At 38.7% G+C, this 16,815-nt stretch overlaps 1 protein-coding gene across 2 annotated transcripts in view; it reads right to left on the bottom strand.

Moving 5' to 3' along the window:
* Snap25 (synaptosome associated protein 25) overlaps nt 1–16,815 on the bottom strand; it is a 78,007-nt gene that overhangs the window by 25,355 nt on the left and 35,837 nt on the right. For both annotated transcript variants that reach the window (XM_048811312.1, XM_015482896.2), the window contains exons 2-3: nt 5,894–6,029; nt 3,926–3,967 (exon numbers count right to left, since the gene is read on the bottom strand). In XM_048811312.1, coding sequence (XP_048667269.1) covers nt 3,926–3,967; nt 5,894–5,965 — 114 coding nt within the window. In that variant the 5' untranslated portion in view covers nt 5,966–6,029. The remainder of the gene's footprint in view (nt 1–3,925; nt 3,968–5,893; nt 6,030–16,815) is intronic.

The following is a 16,815-nucleotide window of genomic DNA, read 5'->3' as shown; positions in this document are numbered from 1 at the left end:
CCCCCCCCCCCCCCAGCGTTAAACTCTCAAATAAAATAAATAAATAAATATAGTAGGAGGTGCTGGTGGAAGGTAAATTAACTGCTCTGGAATCATGTAGTCCTGGGTTTTAATTTCATCTCTGCCATTTATAACTGTGCATCTTGAGCGAATTATTTAACCCTCTGGCCCTCACATTTCTTCATGGTAAAATGGAGATGAAGCAGTAGTAAAATGTGGCTACAAAGATGGAATTAGATCAGATATGATAGTGATGATGGCTTTAAGACCAGGCAGGACCTGACATGTGGTAGGTTCTTAGTAAATGTTAGAATTTACATTTGTTTCCATTGTTTTACTGATAACTTCAATCAAAATAACTGGGTGTTCTTTGGGAAAACCAAAAACTTAGAGGTTGAGGCATGGATGAGGGTAATACTTCAGGAAGACAGAATATTACTTTCTCCTATTCCTGAAAGAATACTTTGTTTTAATAGCTAGAAGTGAGAAGAGGTGGTTCTATTTTTACCTTAGCTCAAGTCTTGGTTTCCAAGATTGCTTGGAAAATAGCCTATGTAAAAATGGGGGAAGTCGGAGATAGGAGGGATTTTCTTCTTTATATTTCTTTCTTTTTTAAAAAGATTATTTCTATATTTTTATTGTGCTGTTTATATTATTTATTTATTTTTACACATGAACTAAGACAATGTTTATAGAACATTTTCAATTTTTCCTATTGTCATTTTGAAATGCTATCCCCAAAGCCCAATACATTTGACCTAAAAGCTAAGACACTAAAGGAAATCTCTGGAGTCCCAAAAGATCCCACATCTACATATCTGAAAACAACTGCCCAACCTGAATGTTTTCTAGCACAGGGTCTGTCATAACACAAGCACAGCTTTTAGAATGTTTATTCCCTTCCCATGGCCAGAGTGTTCTGAAAGATCAGTTGGAATAAAAAGAAAAGATGCTAAAACATTCATGACAGGCTAGTGGTTCAATAATTACTCCATGAAAGCTGTGTAGTGCTTTCCAATCTGCTTGCCCTAAAGCAGGGTGGCTTTTCCTGGGCCTAGTCTTCATAACTCAAGGCATTAATGTGTAGCCTTCATTTCCTGCACTTAGCATTAGCAGAATTAACTTTTTTTTTTTTTTTGCCCAGAATCAAATGTCTCTCCTTGAGAATACCTTCATGATTCTCCTACTAGAATCAAATATTCCCTCTTCTGTGCTTTCTAGGTAGGTACGACCTTGCATTTGGAGAATTATTTGCCTCTCTGTTTCCCTGAAAGACACCAATATATATCTTCTCTCCTATCAGCAGAGTGAGGCGTTCAGTAAATATTCATTGAAATGTGTCCACCAAATGCAAGTTCCCAAGTCTAGGCTGGAAAGCAAGTGCTACAGGATTTTAACCTTTTTGCCCGTCTACAGTATTCAGTTTTTCTGAACTTCTCCAGGGATCTCTGGGTAACTTTATATTGTCCTTGAAATGCTCATGGCTTCTATTAAAAAGTGCCTCCCCACCTAGCCACGATGTTATACCCTGGAGTCTATTAGGGATGGTGCAAAGTTGTATATTCCACTGAAAGTGGAATTGTTTGCCCTAGGGAGGCTTCACAATTTTAGTAACCTTTCCTGTCTTTGAGACTGAATTTCAATAAGGATTCAGTTCAATTCAAATTATACAGCACTGATGAACTTTGGGATCATGGGCAAGATCCTGGTATTTCAAAGCTCAGATTTTCCAAATGATTTCTGTCCTTGATGAATATTTAATGCTGATTCTCTTTAAAGAGAATTTCCTTTTTGATTGAAAAGCAGAATATCATCTGAATAGCCAATGCCCTAGATATGAGGGGGTTTTGACCATAAATATAAAATAACCCAGGAGGAAGTAAGAAAAAATCAATTCTAATAATGTCTTGCTCACAATTTCCTAAGGATGGAAAGTCTAATAGCCTCCTCTTATTTATTAGAGGTAGGAGATTGCTTCCATCTGTTTTGTTTCTTGTTCTAAGATGCAACTTCATGCTTGATCGAGAAACACTTTGGGAGAAACAAAAACACATAATTTGAGAAGCCTACTTCCATCAATAGAGCTTTGGAAAATTTTTTGTTTCTTAGAATAATTTAGAGCAGACACTGATTTTTCGAGACTGGCTGACACAGTTTGCAATTTAAGAAGACATGAGAAAGAAAGTGTTCATGTCCCCAAGATTCTGAAGGGTGAGGGGTTAGTCAAGTTGGTGGCACTTGGTCCACCACTCTCCACAGTCTGGGCAGGATTCCAACATTGCACAAGCAGGCAAATTGGTGACAGTCCTGGTATTTAGAAATGTACATTACCTGCGCATATGCATAAACAAAAATGAGAAATAAAACTGGAGGATGTGGTCCCAGGTCATAAAGTATATTATAATGATAGTTTAATAGTATACAATAAAATAATTACATCAGTGGACTTCAGGGCACTCTTCAGGTTCATGTCAGAGCCCATATAGAAATTTCATTAATGTGTCCTCCTTTCATTCTTTGCTCATGAGAAGCTGGGGGAGAATAAAGCCACATTGAGAGACTTGCCAGCACTCTTAGATTTAGAATATCTGTCTCCTTCTTGCTCCTCAAGTGTTTCTGCATGAACAATGTTCCCAGAACACAGTAAATAAACATTTCTCATTTAGAGATGGAAGGCTGCTTTCCCTTGCTGGGCTGGGAGGGGGCAATTTGTGCTACGTTGCAGGCTCAAAGACTTATTTCTGAAATACCAGATTTTTTTTTTTTAATTTTAGGGAGCTCATTATTGCCACCTTCTCCCCATTCCTTCTGTGGCAATTCACATCTAGCCATGTTTCTTCCCTAGGTGAGAAGCTGAAGCTGCAGAAATAAGGAAGGACATCAACACTGTAGCATGAGTGGCCTTTCCTTTTAGCCTTTGTAAAATTTATCGTTTTTCCTTTCATGTCATTGCATATGCAATTGACAGTAGCATGAGGTGGGTAGGCTCATTTAATCATTCTGCTACAGAAAGCCCAAGATCTTTAAAAACGATAATCACACATGAATTTATACATTGATAAGCAGCTGCATTCAAAGCACAGCTGAAACAGCATCTCGCTGAATAAAAACTATTAGGCTTGTTTTATTAGGTTAAGATAAATATAGTCCGACTCATTCTTTTCCCGCTTCATCTCTCCCAATGGGCAAGTTCAATTAATCCATTTATTCTTCCTGGTTGACTGCTGCTCTACCAAATTGGAATGAGTGAGGTTTATTGCAAATGCCCTTTTGATTCCATTATTGCTATCTGCCCTATTTTACCCATTTAAAAATAGTTTGGGATTCATTAACCATGCCTTGCAAATGGATGTGCAATCCAGAGTCAGGAATATAAAAGAGCTTTTATATTTATATTATTGGCCTTGATTTTCTCTTTGTTTAAGATTTTTCCTATTTTTCATAGATTGTTAGTGCCTGACTCTAAATATAGCAGTTTCTGAAAATGATATATAGTTACCTAGTTTAAAAGTCATAAATATTGCTAAAGTCAGAACAGAATTTCAAGATTAGTTGTAATATACAGGCATCAAAATTGTTACAAATGAAGATTTTTATGTAGATCATTCCTTTATATAGTAAAATTTGCTCTGCTTAATGCGACTTCAATCTTTTCTGATTTCTTGGGAGCACTGGCTTAGAAATACTATACTTTTCTGTATCCCAAACTATAAAGGTGGGCTGGGGTGGGAGGCAGGGTGAATTCACCTAGACGGCTATTTGGCAAGTTGAATATGGCATCTCTTTCATTTTGTGACTTTCTGGTAGGCTCTATTAACCCTGAAATTAATAAGATCGTGGCCAAGGGAATGCAGTAGGGGCTAGGAAAAGAACATGTCTACCTAAGGGATTAGTTTCTTTATTTTAAGATATAGTCACTCCTTACCTCTTCGACCAGTTGCAGCATACGACGGGTGCTTTCCAGCGACTATGATAAAAAAAATAAATAAATACTATAAGTGCAGGAACCAGAGATCTTGAAAAGCCAGAAATACTTTCTTCACTTGAGAAATACAAAAGGGTCCCTGTCACATATTATTTTATATTTGCAACCGAAATACAAAAAATGTCTTTCCATTTTCAATCTCTTTCCTATCGGGCTTTCTACATGATCGGATTCCCTAAAGCAATGACATGAAAGCTTAATCTTCATAAAATCAAAGCCATATGAAGCCGATCTTGATATCAAAGACAAAGTAATCTGGAAGAGATAATTTTGCATGCTCAGGATGCATGAAAAATTATCTCAAATACTCAGAGGACTAATTTGGCCTCCCTCGGCTAAGAATATTGAATTTTAAACACAAACATAATTTTTCATGAATTGAGATGAATATAGCATCAAGTTTCTTAGAAAGCTCCTAGAAACACAATTGGAAGTTGTTATCAATACAAATTAAACTGTCGCCTTAGGGTGGAAAAAAAAATCAAACATGTTTGAAATAAGTAGCCTATAGGAGACAGCTATAATAATTATCTTCATTCTTAGATAAGAAAAAATTCAATGGAAAGTCTGAGCTCAGTGCTTGTCCCTCAGGCACAGTACTGTCACTTTTTTCCTAGTTCCTCAACAATACTAAAATCCAAGAACCAGTGTGATTTCTCAAAGCTATGCTTTCACATGACAAACTTATTTTGGACAAGATTCTGCAGGAACTTGAAGGATGTTAACTTTCTTAGAAAAGACTTAAGTAGGTTGCTCTTTGAAGTAGTACCTCTCTGGACAAAATATATAAATATGTATGCATGTATTCAAATTTATTATTTTGCTAACATAAAGGATGAGTAGCACAGAATTTGCAAACAAGGAAATATGCAACACTATTGTAAATTTCTATTTTTGCATAGTTTTGTTGGTGCATTGTAGTTTTACATAATGGTGTGATTCAATGTTATATATTCATATGTGCACACAATATAACAATATAATTTGGTCATATTATAAATTTCATATAGACAAATTGATCCCCTCTGAAAACTTTGTTGGTTTTGGAACTCTTGTAACCATAGCTAAAGATGCCATGAACTAGTGTGGTCCTGATATGAATGTTGGTGGATGTAAGAGGAAAATGAAACGAGAACATATATTGGAACTTGGCTCATTGGTCAATAAAGAAAGTAATGTCTTTGCTGAAGAGAATCATAGTTTTCAAATACTGGATGATTTTCCTCATTTTTTAATAAACACACTTTTAAGTTTCATATGAATTATTAACATTTTCTCTATTGTCTTAATTCTAGGTAATTAACAAAACAATAAACAAGTGTGATTTTTAATGTTTGCAGATTTTGTGGTGTAATTATTCTTGCCCTGTCTTATTTCTAACTACAATGCGATGTTACTGAACACAGAGGTGGGGGGATTTGCAGTAACACATGGTATCCCATCCGACAATACAATAGATGTCAATAACTCAAGAGCATGGATAACAGTAAAATGTGGTAAAAATAATTAGGAAGTGATGAGTTTTGAGTATTTATTACCTTTAATTTTAACATCGTCTTTCTAATTATTAGATTATATGATTCAATATAATACCTTTGTGTTGAGCAATCAGCAGGAAAAGTTCCTAACAACCAGATCTCAGAATTGAGCTAGGTCCAGCACACCAGTGCTTGCAAGACACCCATAGGCAACACTTTTCTTAGAGGACTTTGACTTCTTAAGATTTCTAGAAATTGAGAATTAGGATCTAGACATCAATGAGTACATAAGTTTTATAATAAACCCAATCTAGTCTGCAAAAGCCTTGGGTATGTCATTATTTTTTAAAAGTTAGAAATTAGAGGAAGGTTTTTCCCAGAACCGGAATTCCCCTTCCTTTGCTCATCCTCCCAGGTCTCTGTTTCTCACCTCATCAGCCAACTGGTCAGCCCTCCGCTGCATCTCCTCCAGCTCATTGCGCATGTCCGCGTCTTCAGCCATGGTAGCGGTGGGGGGTGGCTGAGTGCCTGGGTTGGGCGGTCAGTGATGCGTTTGGCTGCAGAACCTGGGAAAAAGCAGATTTGAAAACATGAGAGCTTGTAGAAGTATGTGCAGTGTGGGCAAAGATCTAAGTGGCCCACATTCTTAGATGATTGGCCCCATTGCTCAATCCAAGACCGAAAGCACATCACACTCTTTGGGGATCAACACAATTATGCCGTTTCTCCAAAAGGTGCCATAAATGCATGTTTGTCTACTCTACCATGGTGCTATATGGCTACCATGGTGTTATATGTGTCTTTAAAGATACGTCACACTTTTAAAAATTTTATCTGAACAGATTTATTGATGTATATTTGGCACACAGCAAATCTCACATATTCTGAAATGCACAATTTGAGAAGTTTTGGCATCAATATAAACCCAGGCAATTATGACCATATCAAGAAAATGAACATATCTATCACTCCCAGTTTTCCTTATACTCATTGTAATACTATCCATCCACTGCTCCCTACCCCATCCCACCCCTGTGCCCACAAATCTGCCATTCTACTTCCTGTCACTATAGTTTGTACTTCCTAGAATTTCATATAGAATAAGTCATAGGATATGTTATATAATTATAGTATATGCTATTATAATTATTTTGAGATTCATCCCCATTATAGCATGTATTAATAATTATTGATTTTAATGTTGAATAGTATTCCTTTGCATTTAGAGGCATTTAGAAGAAAAAGATTTTTTTTTAAATTTTGTCTCTTTCAATTGTTATCAGAAGTTGTCAGGAGGGTTTGTGTGTGTGGGTGAGACATTATCATTCCAAAGGGGAATGGATCTTAGGCCCTAAAATGTGACCAGCTCATTTCTTGGCTACTCTTTTGAAATTCCATATGGTTGCAAATTATAGGCAGCAGGATTGAGATCCCTCTAAGAGCAAACTTCTCTCCTTCTATTGTTTCCTTCTCCTATCCTCTCTTCCTTCTCAAGTATTTGTTGAGTCCCCATAATACAGCAAGACAGTATTAGGCACTAGGAATATGGTGATGAACAAAAGACAGGCAGATTCACTATCTTCATGGAACTAGAGTCTAACTGGGAAAAATAGAAGTGAAAGAAGGAAATCAGATAATTCAGTGTGATAGTAATGGCACTAGGGGACATATCTGGTTCCTTGGGTGGCCCCTGGAGGCACAACAGGCCTGCCTAAAGAAGTCATGTGCCCAGATATTGCCATCAGAGGAATCAGGATAAAAGCACCCAAGGAAGGCTGGTGTGATAAAAACTTCTCTGAGCAGCACAGTTGTAGAAGGCATGGGCTCTTCTCTTCTCATCTGAGACAGTCAACTGTGCATTGGAATTTGTCCTTCCTCTTGCATGGCAGAACACAGCCTTGGGGAAATGGTTGTCTACAGGAATTACACTTCCAGTCCTCATTGCGAAGAGGTGGTGCCATGTGGTTAGAGATGGTGCATGGATTGTAGTGGAAATAAAGCGTGTCCCTGTCAGGCTGGAGCAGTTCAGATGCCAGTATTCCACTCCCTATCTCTTCTGACAGAAAAAAATAGGGTCCCAGAGAACAGCTGAGCACGAGGCTGTGGGAACTTGGGTCTTCCAAATTCCTTTAGGGGGTGAAGTTGACTGCTGACCATAACACCTGAGCTCTTACATAGGTGAATGAGACACTCCTCTTGTGCTGCACCACTGGACATGTGAGCACATTATTTTGTTTTGTTATAGCAGCTGGTGTTATACTAATGAAGCCTTGAAGAAGCTTACCATGGATTAGGAGTATTGCATATGAGCATGACTACCTAATTGAAAAATAGATTTGTGTATTTTATATTAGTATTTATAGTAGATTATGAACCAGAGCTTAGTGGAGTGAATAAAAGCTCTGTCATCCGAAGGACAGAGTTGGACCTTTAGTTCTGGCACTCAGAAGATGGGTGACTCTAGGCAAGTTCATCACCCTCTCTGATGTCCCACTTAAAACCAAAGCTGGGAGAAAATTTTAGATTTAGGGCTTTGGGGCATTACCATTCTATTATTATTTGTGTGAGAATAACTTTTTGCAAAAATAAAATAAAAACTCTTTGTCAGAATATCAGAAACACACCCATTGAGAGGCAAGGAAACCAAAAAATTGAGATGAATCTGGAGGAGGGGGCTTAGCAATCCTTTCTCCATCTTCCCTATTCTACTGTTTTCTTGACTTCTAAGACTGAATTCCTCTGGGATTTTCATTTAGTACATTGTATTGTAATCTTTTCACACTTTCACTCTTGTGAAGTAGGTCTTACTACTTAGTTCGTTAGACTGGAGGAATCCCAAAGTGAAACTTTGGAGATAATAGATTTCACAGTTCGTTTCTATCCTGTGATTCTTGGATAAAATGTCAAATGCAAAATCATACCAAAAGGAGAAAAGAATTTTCAGGGATGCATTCTATTACTGGCATTAAAAACAAGTCAGCAAGATCATGTTAGTTTTATGGAGAGTCCGTTAAAAAATTGATGGGGCATCATACCATAAGCCTGCTAATTTTCAAATACCTCTCCTGGTCACTGGAATGCATGCTCATGATATGATGTCAAGCTGTAAAGTTTTCCTTAAATGCAGGGCTCTAAAATTAGGAATCTAAGAAACAGAAATGGGAAAGAATTTATACCAAGTCATTCCTGAACCTTAAGATGAGCAGAAGTAAAACTTCAGTGTTTCCGAGTGATGGAAGATCTAGCCTCCAGAATAAAATGGTGGGTAGATGATGAACCAGAGCTTAGTGGAGTGAATAAAGGCTTTATCATCTGAAGGACAGAGTTGCACCTTTAGTTCTGGCACTCAGAAGATGGGTGACTCTAGGCAAGTTCATCACTCTCTCTGAGTCTTTAGTTTTCTCAACAGGGCAAATAATCCCAATCTCATAGGCTTGTTGAAGGGAATAAATTATACAAAGTTCTGATCAACTGTGTAAGGATGTGGGGGTTTAATATCCAGAAAACCTTGCTCATTCAGAATAATGCTATGCCCTTTGCTAAGAGTGGAACAAATCCAGTCTCTGTTAATTAGCTTTCATTTTCTAATGGCTGGGCAGGAGGCATGTTGCTGTGGTGCTGAGCACCCTGGAAGCCTGAAACCAGGGAAACCACCAGAGTGCTGCGTCTCTAGTCTCTAAGCAGTACCTCTCAGAGGATCACCACAGGGAGACAAACAAGAGCGCCTTCGGGCCCTGTTCTCCATCCTTATGATTTGCTGCTCGGTGTCTTGGAGGAACATCCTCCTTCAGCCTAGACAAGCACCTGACCTTTTCTTTTAATAGGCCAGTTTATTAGAAAGGGTTCATGTGCTTTTACACCTGTAGTACTACTGCCATCGCCCACTCTTCTGGGTTTATTTGCTATGGATATTTGTGCATTCTGTTCTCTCTGCCTCGCTCTCTTACACACACACACACTCCCTCTCTCTCTCTCTCTCTCTCTCTCTCTCTCTCTCTCTCAAGTCTCCTGTTTCCTTGGCACTCTCCTCTTAAAGTTGCTATTCTTGGCATAAGCTGTTGGGCCCCCTGGATCCATGGTAATGGCAACCTGTCTGGGTCTGGCTGATAGGCAGGTGGCATGCTGGCAGAGAAGCCAGGTGGTGTATAACTTACACACACTTGTTTGCTTCATTTCCGTGTCTTCCCCCTAACCCTCTACCCACAGGAACTCCCACACCTTTGTCTCCCTCTAAAATACAAGATTGTATCTGTGATTTGTGAATCCGAAAGATCTCAACATAAGGTATTTCAAAGCTAGGAAAGCGATGTCTGCCCTCCTAATATGACGGGTCCGAGAGTGGGCACTGAGCACACCTCCAGATCATCTGTTGGGCTATTTATGGCTGGTGCTTGAAAAGCTGTCCCCATAAACCCCAAACCCAAAGCTAACATGAGTGTTAGCTTTCTGAGATGCAGGCATAATGGTTCCGATTAACATCACTTCAGCAGCTGAAATAATGTTAATAATGAAAGGACATTTAATATCAGGATGGCAGGGGGCACTCTGCTCCTATTACCACATTAAACCACCATCCCATGTGTGGCCTGAGCTGGTGGTATGGTCCCAACCAGCAAAACCTGCTTGGTAAGCGAGGAAGCCAGGAAACAGAGCCACTGGAAACAATTCCCTGGAGCTCTGATGTAAGATAATGTCCCAGTCCATTAAAAGCCCAATCTCATTGATTATCTCAAATCACCAGTGCATAGCGAAGAGTCTGGCTCCTAGTAACTGTTCCTGTTAATTGACTTGTTAAATGAGTGACTGAATGAACCGCTATATTCTGACAATAGTTTCTTAAATGTTCCCAAATCAGCACTTTTCAAGTTACAGTTTAGGACTGTGCTTTTAATAACTCCAAAGGCATTAGAATCATAAGAAAAATTGTTGAAGCAAACTCTGGGGTCCCACCCTCAGGATTGTGATTTGGTTGTAAGGTTGAGGTCCCAGTTTCTCTGTTTCTGACAAGCACCCAGGTGATGTTGATGCTGTTGGTTCACAGGCCATATTTAGAGCAGCTCTGACCTAGAGCACACTGTTATGGTTTAGAATGAGGTGACCCCCAAAAGCTCCTGTGTTAATGCAGGAACATTTTAGAGGTGAAATGAATGGATTGTGAGAGCTGTGATCTAATTGGTCCATCCTAGTTTGAGCGGACTAACTGGGTGCTAACTGTAGGCAGGTGAGTGTGATTAGAGGAGGTGGGTCACTGGGGGAGTACCCTGGAAAGGTGCATCTTCCCTGAGGTCCCTTCCCATTTCTCTCTCCACTTTCTGGCCACCATGAACTAAGCAGCTCTCCCTTGCCATGCCCTTCGGCCTTGTGCTTGGCTTTATCTTGGTCCCAGAGTGATAGAGTTTGCCTATCACGGACCAAACCTCTGAAACTCTGTGCCAAAGTAAACTTTTTCCTTCCAAATTGTTCCGGCCAGGTATTTTGGTCACAGCAACACAAAGCTAACACAAAGCCTAAACACTCTCCCCTGGAATGTTAATAAGTGTCACTAATCGGGGTTAGAAGGTGATTCCATATAGCTTGGTTGGTAGAGTGCTTGCCTCCAATACACAAGGCCCTGGGTTTAATCCCTAGTGTGTGCACATGCGCGCGCGCACACACACACACACAGAAAAGCAAGAAAACAGTTGGCTTTGGGGCAATTAGGACCTATGGGTCAAGTCCAGCTTGCTGCCTGTTTTTATATTGGGCTTGAACTGATGATGGTCTCTCTCTTTAAACAGTTAAAGAATAATGAGAGATTTAAAAACTTTGGGACATGTGAAAAACATATGTAATCCAAATTTCAGGGTCTGTAAATAAAGTTTTATTGGACCAAGAGCATATGCTCATTCTTTTGCTTCCCCACTCCTTTCATGCTACCATGGTAGCAATCATATGGCCCACAAAGCTGAAAATATTTACTGCCTGGCTCTATGCAAAAGAACATTTGTGGATCTCTGGCTTAAGAAAAGAAAGAAACAACAAAAGTGAAACAGAAGTCCTTAAACATTCCTTATCAGTCTTAAATATCCCTGGAGCATTATACATTTCCTATCGACAGATATAGTGAAAGATATATGGGTTTTTTGTTTGTTTGTTTGTTTGTATTTTTCTGTAAAATCTCCTTGTCATGGAACTTCCTGTGGTGTTTCTCAGAACACATTTTGAAACAAGAAATGATGCACAGAGTAAAAATATGGAAATGAATTTGCTGTGGGTAAAGTTGCTTTCTCACTACAGAGCCTGAACTCAAATATGAGATTGGGCTCAGGAAGGCAAAACGAGTTTGGATAATGGTGAGTGTTTTGTTTTATGAGGTAGATAGAGCTCACCCTACTTGGAACATTCCATGAGTCCATTATAGAGCAAGAACATCTTAAGGAAGGAATAAGGAGAGTGTATCCCAAGCTAATAATCAGTTTCTTTTCATGTTTCTTTTAATTAATAACATGAATCAACAAATCTATGTAAGTCAGCACTTACTGCCTGAATAACAAAGAACTGAAATCTACATCTTGATATCTGGTCACACAGGTAATCATTTGAATGAAGCTCCTTTTCTTAGACCCAGAGGTGTCTTCTGGGAAAGTAAACCTTCAATTTCAAAAGTTCATGAAAACAAAGGTCAAAGAAAAATGAAGGCTAGGGGGTATATATTTTGTCTCTGGAGCTGGAGTCTCTCTCCCTGCTTCTTGATCACCGTGATGTGAGCAGCTTCCCTTTGCCTTACACTCCGCGGTGATGTTCTGCCTCAACTTGAGCCCAGAGGAATGGAGTTGACCTTCTTTGGACTAAGACCTCTGAGACCATGAGCCCTCAAATGAACTTTTCCTCCCCTACAGTTGTGCTGGTCAGATCCTTTAGTCCCAGAAGTGAAAAAGCTGACTAAAACAGATCATTTATTTTACATTTTCTTGTTTGGGTATAGTATACTTATTGCTGTGAATTATCCTCTAGGTGTTACTGTGGCTGTATTCTCCAGTTTGAACACATAGTATGTTATTTACTCCAGCAGAGTTTTAAATTTCAGTTGTTATTTCCTCCCACCTCTCCACCTGTGTTTCCACCACAGTGCTGTGCATAATTTTTTTTTTAATTTCACTTATTTGGTTTTTAATTGGTGCATAATAATTGTACATATTTATGGGATATAGCTGATAAACATGTATGCAATGTGTAACAACCAAATCAGGGCATCTTTATTGTAATTTCCTTAGTTTATAAGTTCTGCAGATCTCCAGCATTATCTGTTTCTCAAGTGGACTGAAAACTTATGGAGCCATGGGTCTCCTAATAGTACCTTCCCTCTCAGGGTAGCCAAACAGGCTAATATCTATGAGATAAATTCTTTCACTCAGAAAGCTAAGCAAAGATATGTATCAGAAACACACACACACACACACACATACACCTACCTGATACTTCCTATTTTCTCCAAATAACAGTCTATCGAAGATAAAAATTTTCTTTACAATAGAGGAAGAAAACACTGGGTTTTGAATGTTGGAGACTATATGTGGTTCTGATAATTCATTATTCCTCAGAATGTGATGAAGTTCATGTCTTAATGCTAAACTAAGAATCAAAAGAGTACTTTTGACAAATGTAGCAAGTTTCTGTTTACACATCTATCATTAAAAATGGCTCTTTCTGGGGCTGGGGTTGTGGCTCAGCAGTAGAGCACTCGCCTGGCACATGTGAGGCCCTGGGTTCGATCCTCAGCACCACATATCAATAAATAAATAAAGGTATTGTGTCAACTACAATTAAAAAATATTTTTAAAAAGGAGGTTACTTTAAAAAAATGGCTCTTTCTCTCTCTCTCTCTTTTTTTTTGTACTGGGGATCGAATATGGGGATTCACATATGCTAAGCAACCATTCTTATCACACAACTTAATCCCTATCTCCTGGTGCTCCAAATGGCTATGATTATAAATTTTTAAGAGTGTGGGCTGGACTTGGCTCTCTGATATTATATTTTGAACATTCTTGTGCATGAAATTCAAACTACTTCTCTTTCATAATGAGCAATAAAGGTCATAATCAATTTCTTAGTTAAATCAAAAGATTATATTTCATATATGAGAAACACATTGGCTCATGAATGAACTGATGTAATGTCTAGCATCCATTTTATGCTATTAATTTGGTAATGGATAAATCACAACTGTTCACAGCAGGACTTTTAGTAGTACATTCTGAGGTCTCCTTGCCTCAAAGCCTTTTTTCTGTGGTGTGTTAAAAATGCAGATTTCCAGTTATACCACCTATGGAGAGAGATCTGTGAAGCTAGAGCTAGAATTTACCTTTTCAACAATAGGTTCTTCATATGTTCCTAAGAATTGGAGATCCATGAGTAGTATAACTTAGGACTTACAATCTTTGAAAACTATATAATGAGATATTCTGGTAACTCTATGATTAAACCATCTAGAAACACAAGTTTGTGGTTCCTCGGCATTTAGAAGGCCTTCTGGGTGTGTGCTGGTGGCCTCTTTTCCCCCGCAGTATGTTCTTTTCAAGATGATGACATAGTATATGTTAGGTTGAAAACCATGAATACATTTCCTTCTTTCTTTTTTTAAAAAAATTTTTAGATGTAGATGGACACAATAACTTTAATTTATTTACTTTTATATGGTGCTGAGGATTGAACCTTGTGCCTCGCATGTGCGAGGCAAGCATTCTACCACTGAGCTAGAACCCCAGCCCATGAATACATTTCTTATAGGAGAATTTGGCTGAAAAACCATTTCAAGTGACAGGTACTTCAACTAGCTTATGAAAATATCACCTTCTCCCTTACAGTCTCTGAGAACAGTTACTTAGCATCATTAGAAGCCCAATTATTTTCTTGGTTGGCTTATTTATTTTCTAGATCATTCCACACCTCACCATTCCTTCATGGAAGTCTTCACTCAATACATGGATATAAATAGATTGTGTCCTGAACTGTTTTTTCTGAGAAGGGAAGTCTGGCTTCTCTGATGAGCCCTTTCCCTGGGATATTCTAGGATTAAGAAAAGCAGAGCTGACAGGTGGCTTTGACTTGGGTTTTGTTCTTTAAGGTGCTGGGTCTTGGGTGGCCTAGCATTTAAATGCATCCAACATGGGCATTTTTTGGATTACAATAGGGCAGCCAGACACCACCAGCACTGATTATGCCTAAATCTCTCCTTTTCAAAAATGCCAGTGTTTCTTTTGTCTGTTTTGCAAATGTGGCTAAATGGGGATTTAGAGTTGTGGTTTGTATTATGCAACAGTTCCTGATTATTTATTTGGGTGCCAAAGCACAGTGGACTAACTGACCAGAAGGGAGAGAGGGACAGAACTGAACCCTGTCTCATTTATCCTGATTTTCATAGTCAAAGCAAAGCACAACAATTGGTTCATCCATTTGAATAGTATTTATTGAATGCTACTCTTAGTGCAGCCACATACGTCAGTGACTGGAGGGAAATGATGACTGTCTTGGAAGGATGGTTCTAGGAGCTTTTGCAAAAAGCCTTTTTTATTTTCAAATCTCTCCACCTCACCTAGAAAAGAACCAGAGGAAATGTATGTGTTTTGAGGTACATGGCTTGGTTCCTTGAACCAAGGTGATATACTGTAGGACTATCAGTGGCTGCAATAAAACAAGTTTTTTTTATGTACTACATAAAATTATTCCACTCATGGATGCATGAAAGGACAGAATCCAAATCCAACAGAAAAATCTCCCATTCTTATGAAAACTTTAAAGTATTTCTGTGGGCATATGACCAAATTATCAGTAAAAGGAAGCACGATGTACTCAAACTCACTCATGGTTTTACCTTCCGTAGTAGATGTTGTTGCTGCTGTGATCGGCCCCCTAACTGGTTCTTTGTCACCATCCTCCCATTTTTGTGACCCCTTTTGTAAAGATTACCCTAAACCTGCTTCACCTGACCACCGAGAGCCACAGTGCCTGATAGTTTATGTTCCTTCCAAGGCAGGCCCACAGCTATGAACAGACTGGTATGGGAGTACAAAAGCCCAGATCTTTTGCTTTAAAATGAGACTCACTGCAAGGTATAATACACATTCATTCCAAAAACTGTCTCAGTATGTCACCAAGGCTAGGACCCTTGTTTGCAATGGCTCCTTTGTTTGGCTTCTGCCCCTTCTTCTTTCACTCTTATTCTGGATTCTCCTAAGAACACTTCCTTAATAAATCACTTGTACATAAATCTTTTTGTTTAAGTGCCCAAATCTGAGGATGCCAAGCTAAGACAACTTCCATTTATTTGTAAGCTATATTTTATTACCTACGGATGATGAGGTGTCAGATGCTCAAAGAAATCAACAAATCATTGCACTGAGAAGAAAGGTGGAGAAAAGAAAAAAAAAATCTTGTATTTTGTAGCCATGACAAAGAATATGGTAAATCCTGGCCAGACTTACTTAAACTTGAAGACTCCACATCCTAAATACCCGAGGATGGCTAGAACTTGAGGATTATCAGAGCATCATTCCTCATAGGTGGGAGAAAAGTTCAAAGAGGTGAAATAATTTGTTTGAAACTGTAGAGATATCTGGAACCTGAACCTCTTATTGCTCAATCTAGGGCTTCTCTTTAAAAATATCCTTGAAAGAGCAAACTCTAGAAAACTTGGAAGGAAGGCACCTGTTTTGAAGGGGATTTTGGGAACCTGGTCCCCTTCTCACTCTTTTCCTTCCTTCTTGGTCATGTGATCTTATCATGATGCATTGTTTCATCACAGGCACAAAAGCAATGAGGTGACTAGATTATGGACCAGAAACTTTAAACTGTGAGCCAAAATAAACCTTCTCTTTTTGAAAGTTAATTATCTCAGGCATTTGTTATAGCAACAGAAAACTGACTAATACACTAGGATTTCACTGAGTTTGTAGAACACATTTTCAATGAGTATTATGTTTTCTTTCTACCAAACATTGAAATGAAGGGGGAAGTCCATCCAGATGCTTGTGTTCCTTATAATACAATACCTAGTTTCAAGGTCACAAAAGAGGAGACCTACAAACTTCACCTACTTTAATTATATCTACTAAAATAATTCCAAAGAATTCCCAAATTGGGAAGATAAGTAGCAATAGACTTCAAGGAAACAAAACATGGACATTGGGAGGAAGTTATAGAAAGACAAAGTTGGACCCAGAGAAAGAATTTTCTAAGGGATCTTCCCAAAGTCTGCATTGGAGGATTTAGAAGAAGTGAGTCCCCCATTCTTGGCAGTAATCAAGGAAAGGCTGAAAAGCTGGTGGAGTTTGGTGGACACAATTCATTTATGGAATAAAACATCGGATCCAG

The sequence above is a fragment of the Marmota marmota genome, unplaced genomic scaffold (genome assembly GCF_001458135.2).
Source record: "Marmota marmota marmota unplaced genomic scaffold, marMar, whole genome shotgun sequence".
Taxonomy (NCBI): Eukaryota; Metazoa; Chordata; class Mammalia; order Rodentia; family Sciuridae; genus Marmota; species Marmota marmota.
Note: the sequence above shows the minus strand (reverse complement) of the source record. Positions and strands in the feature narration are given on the sequence as shown.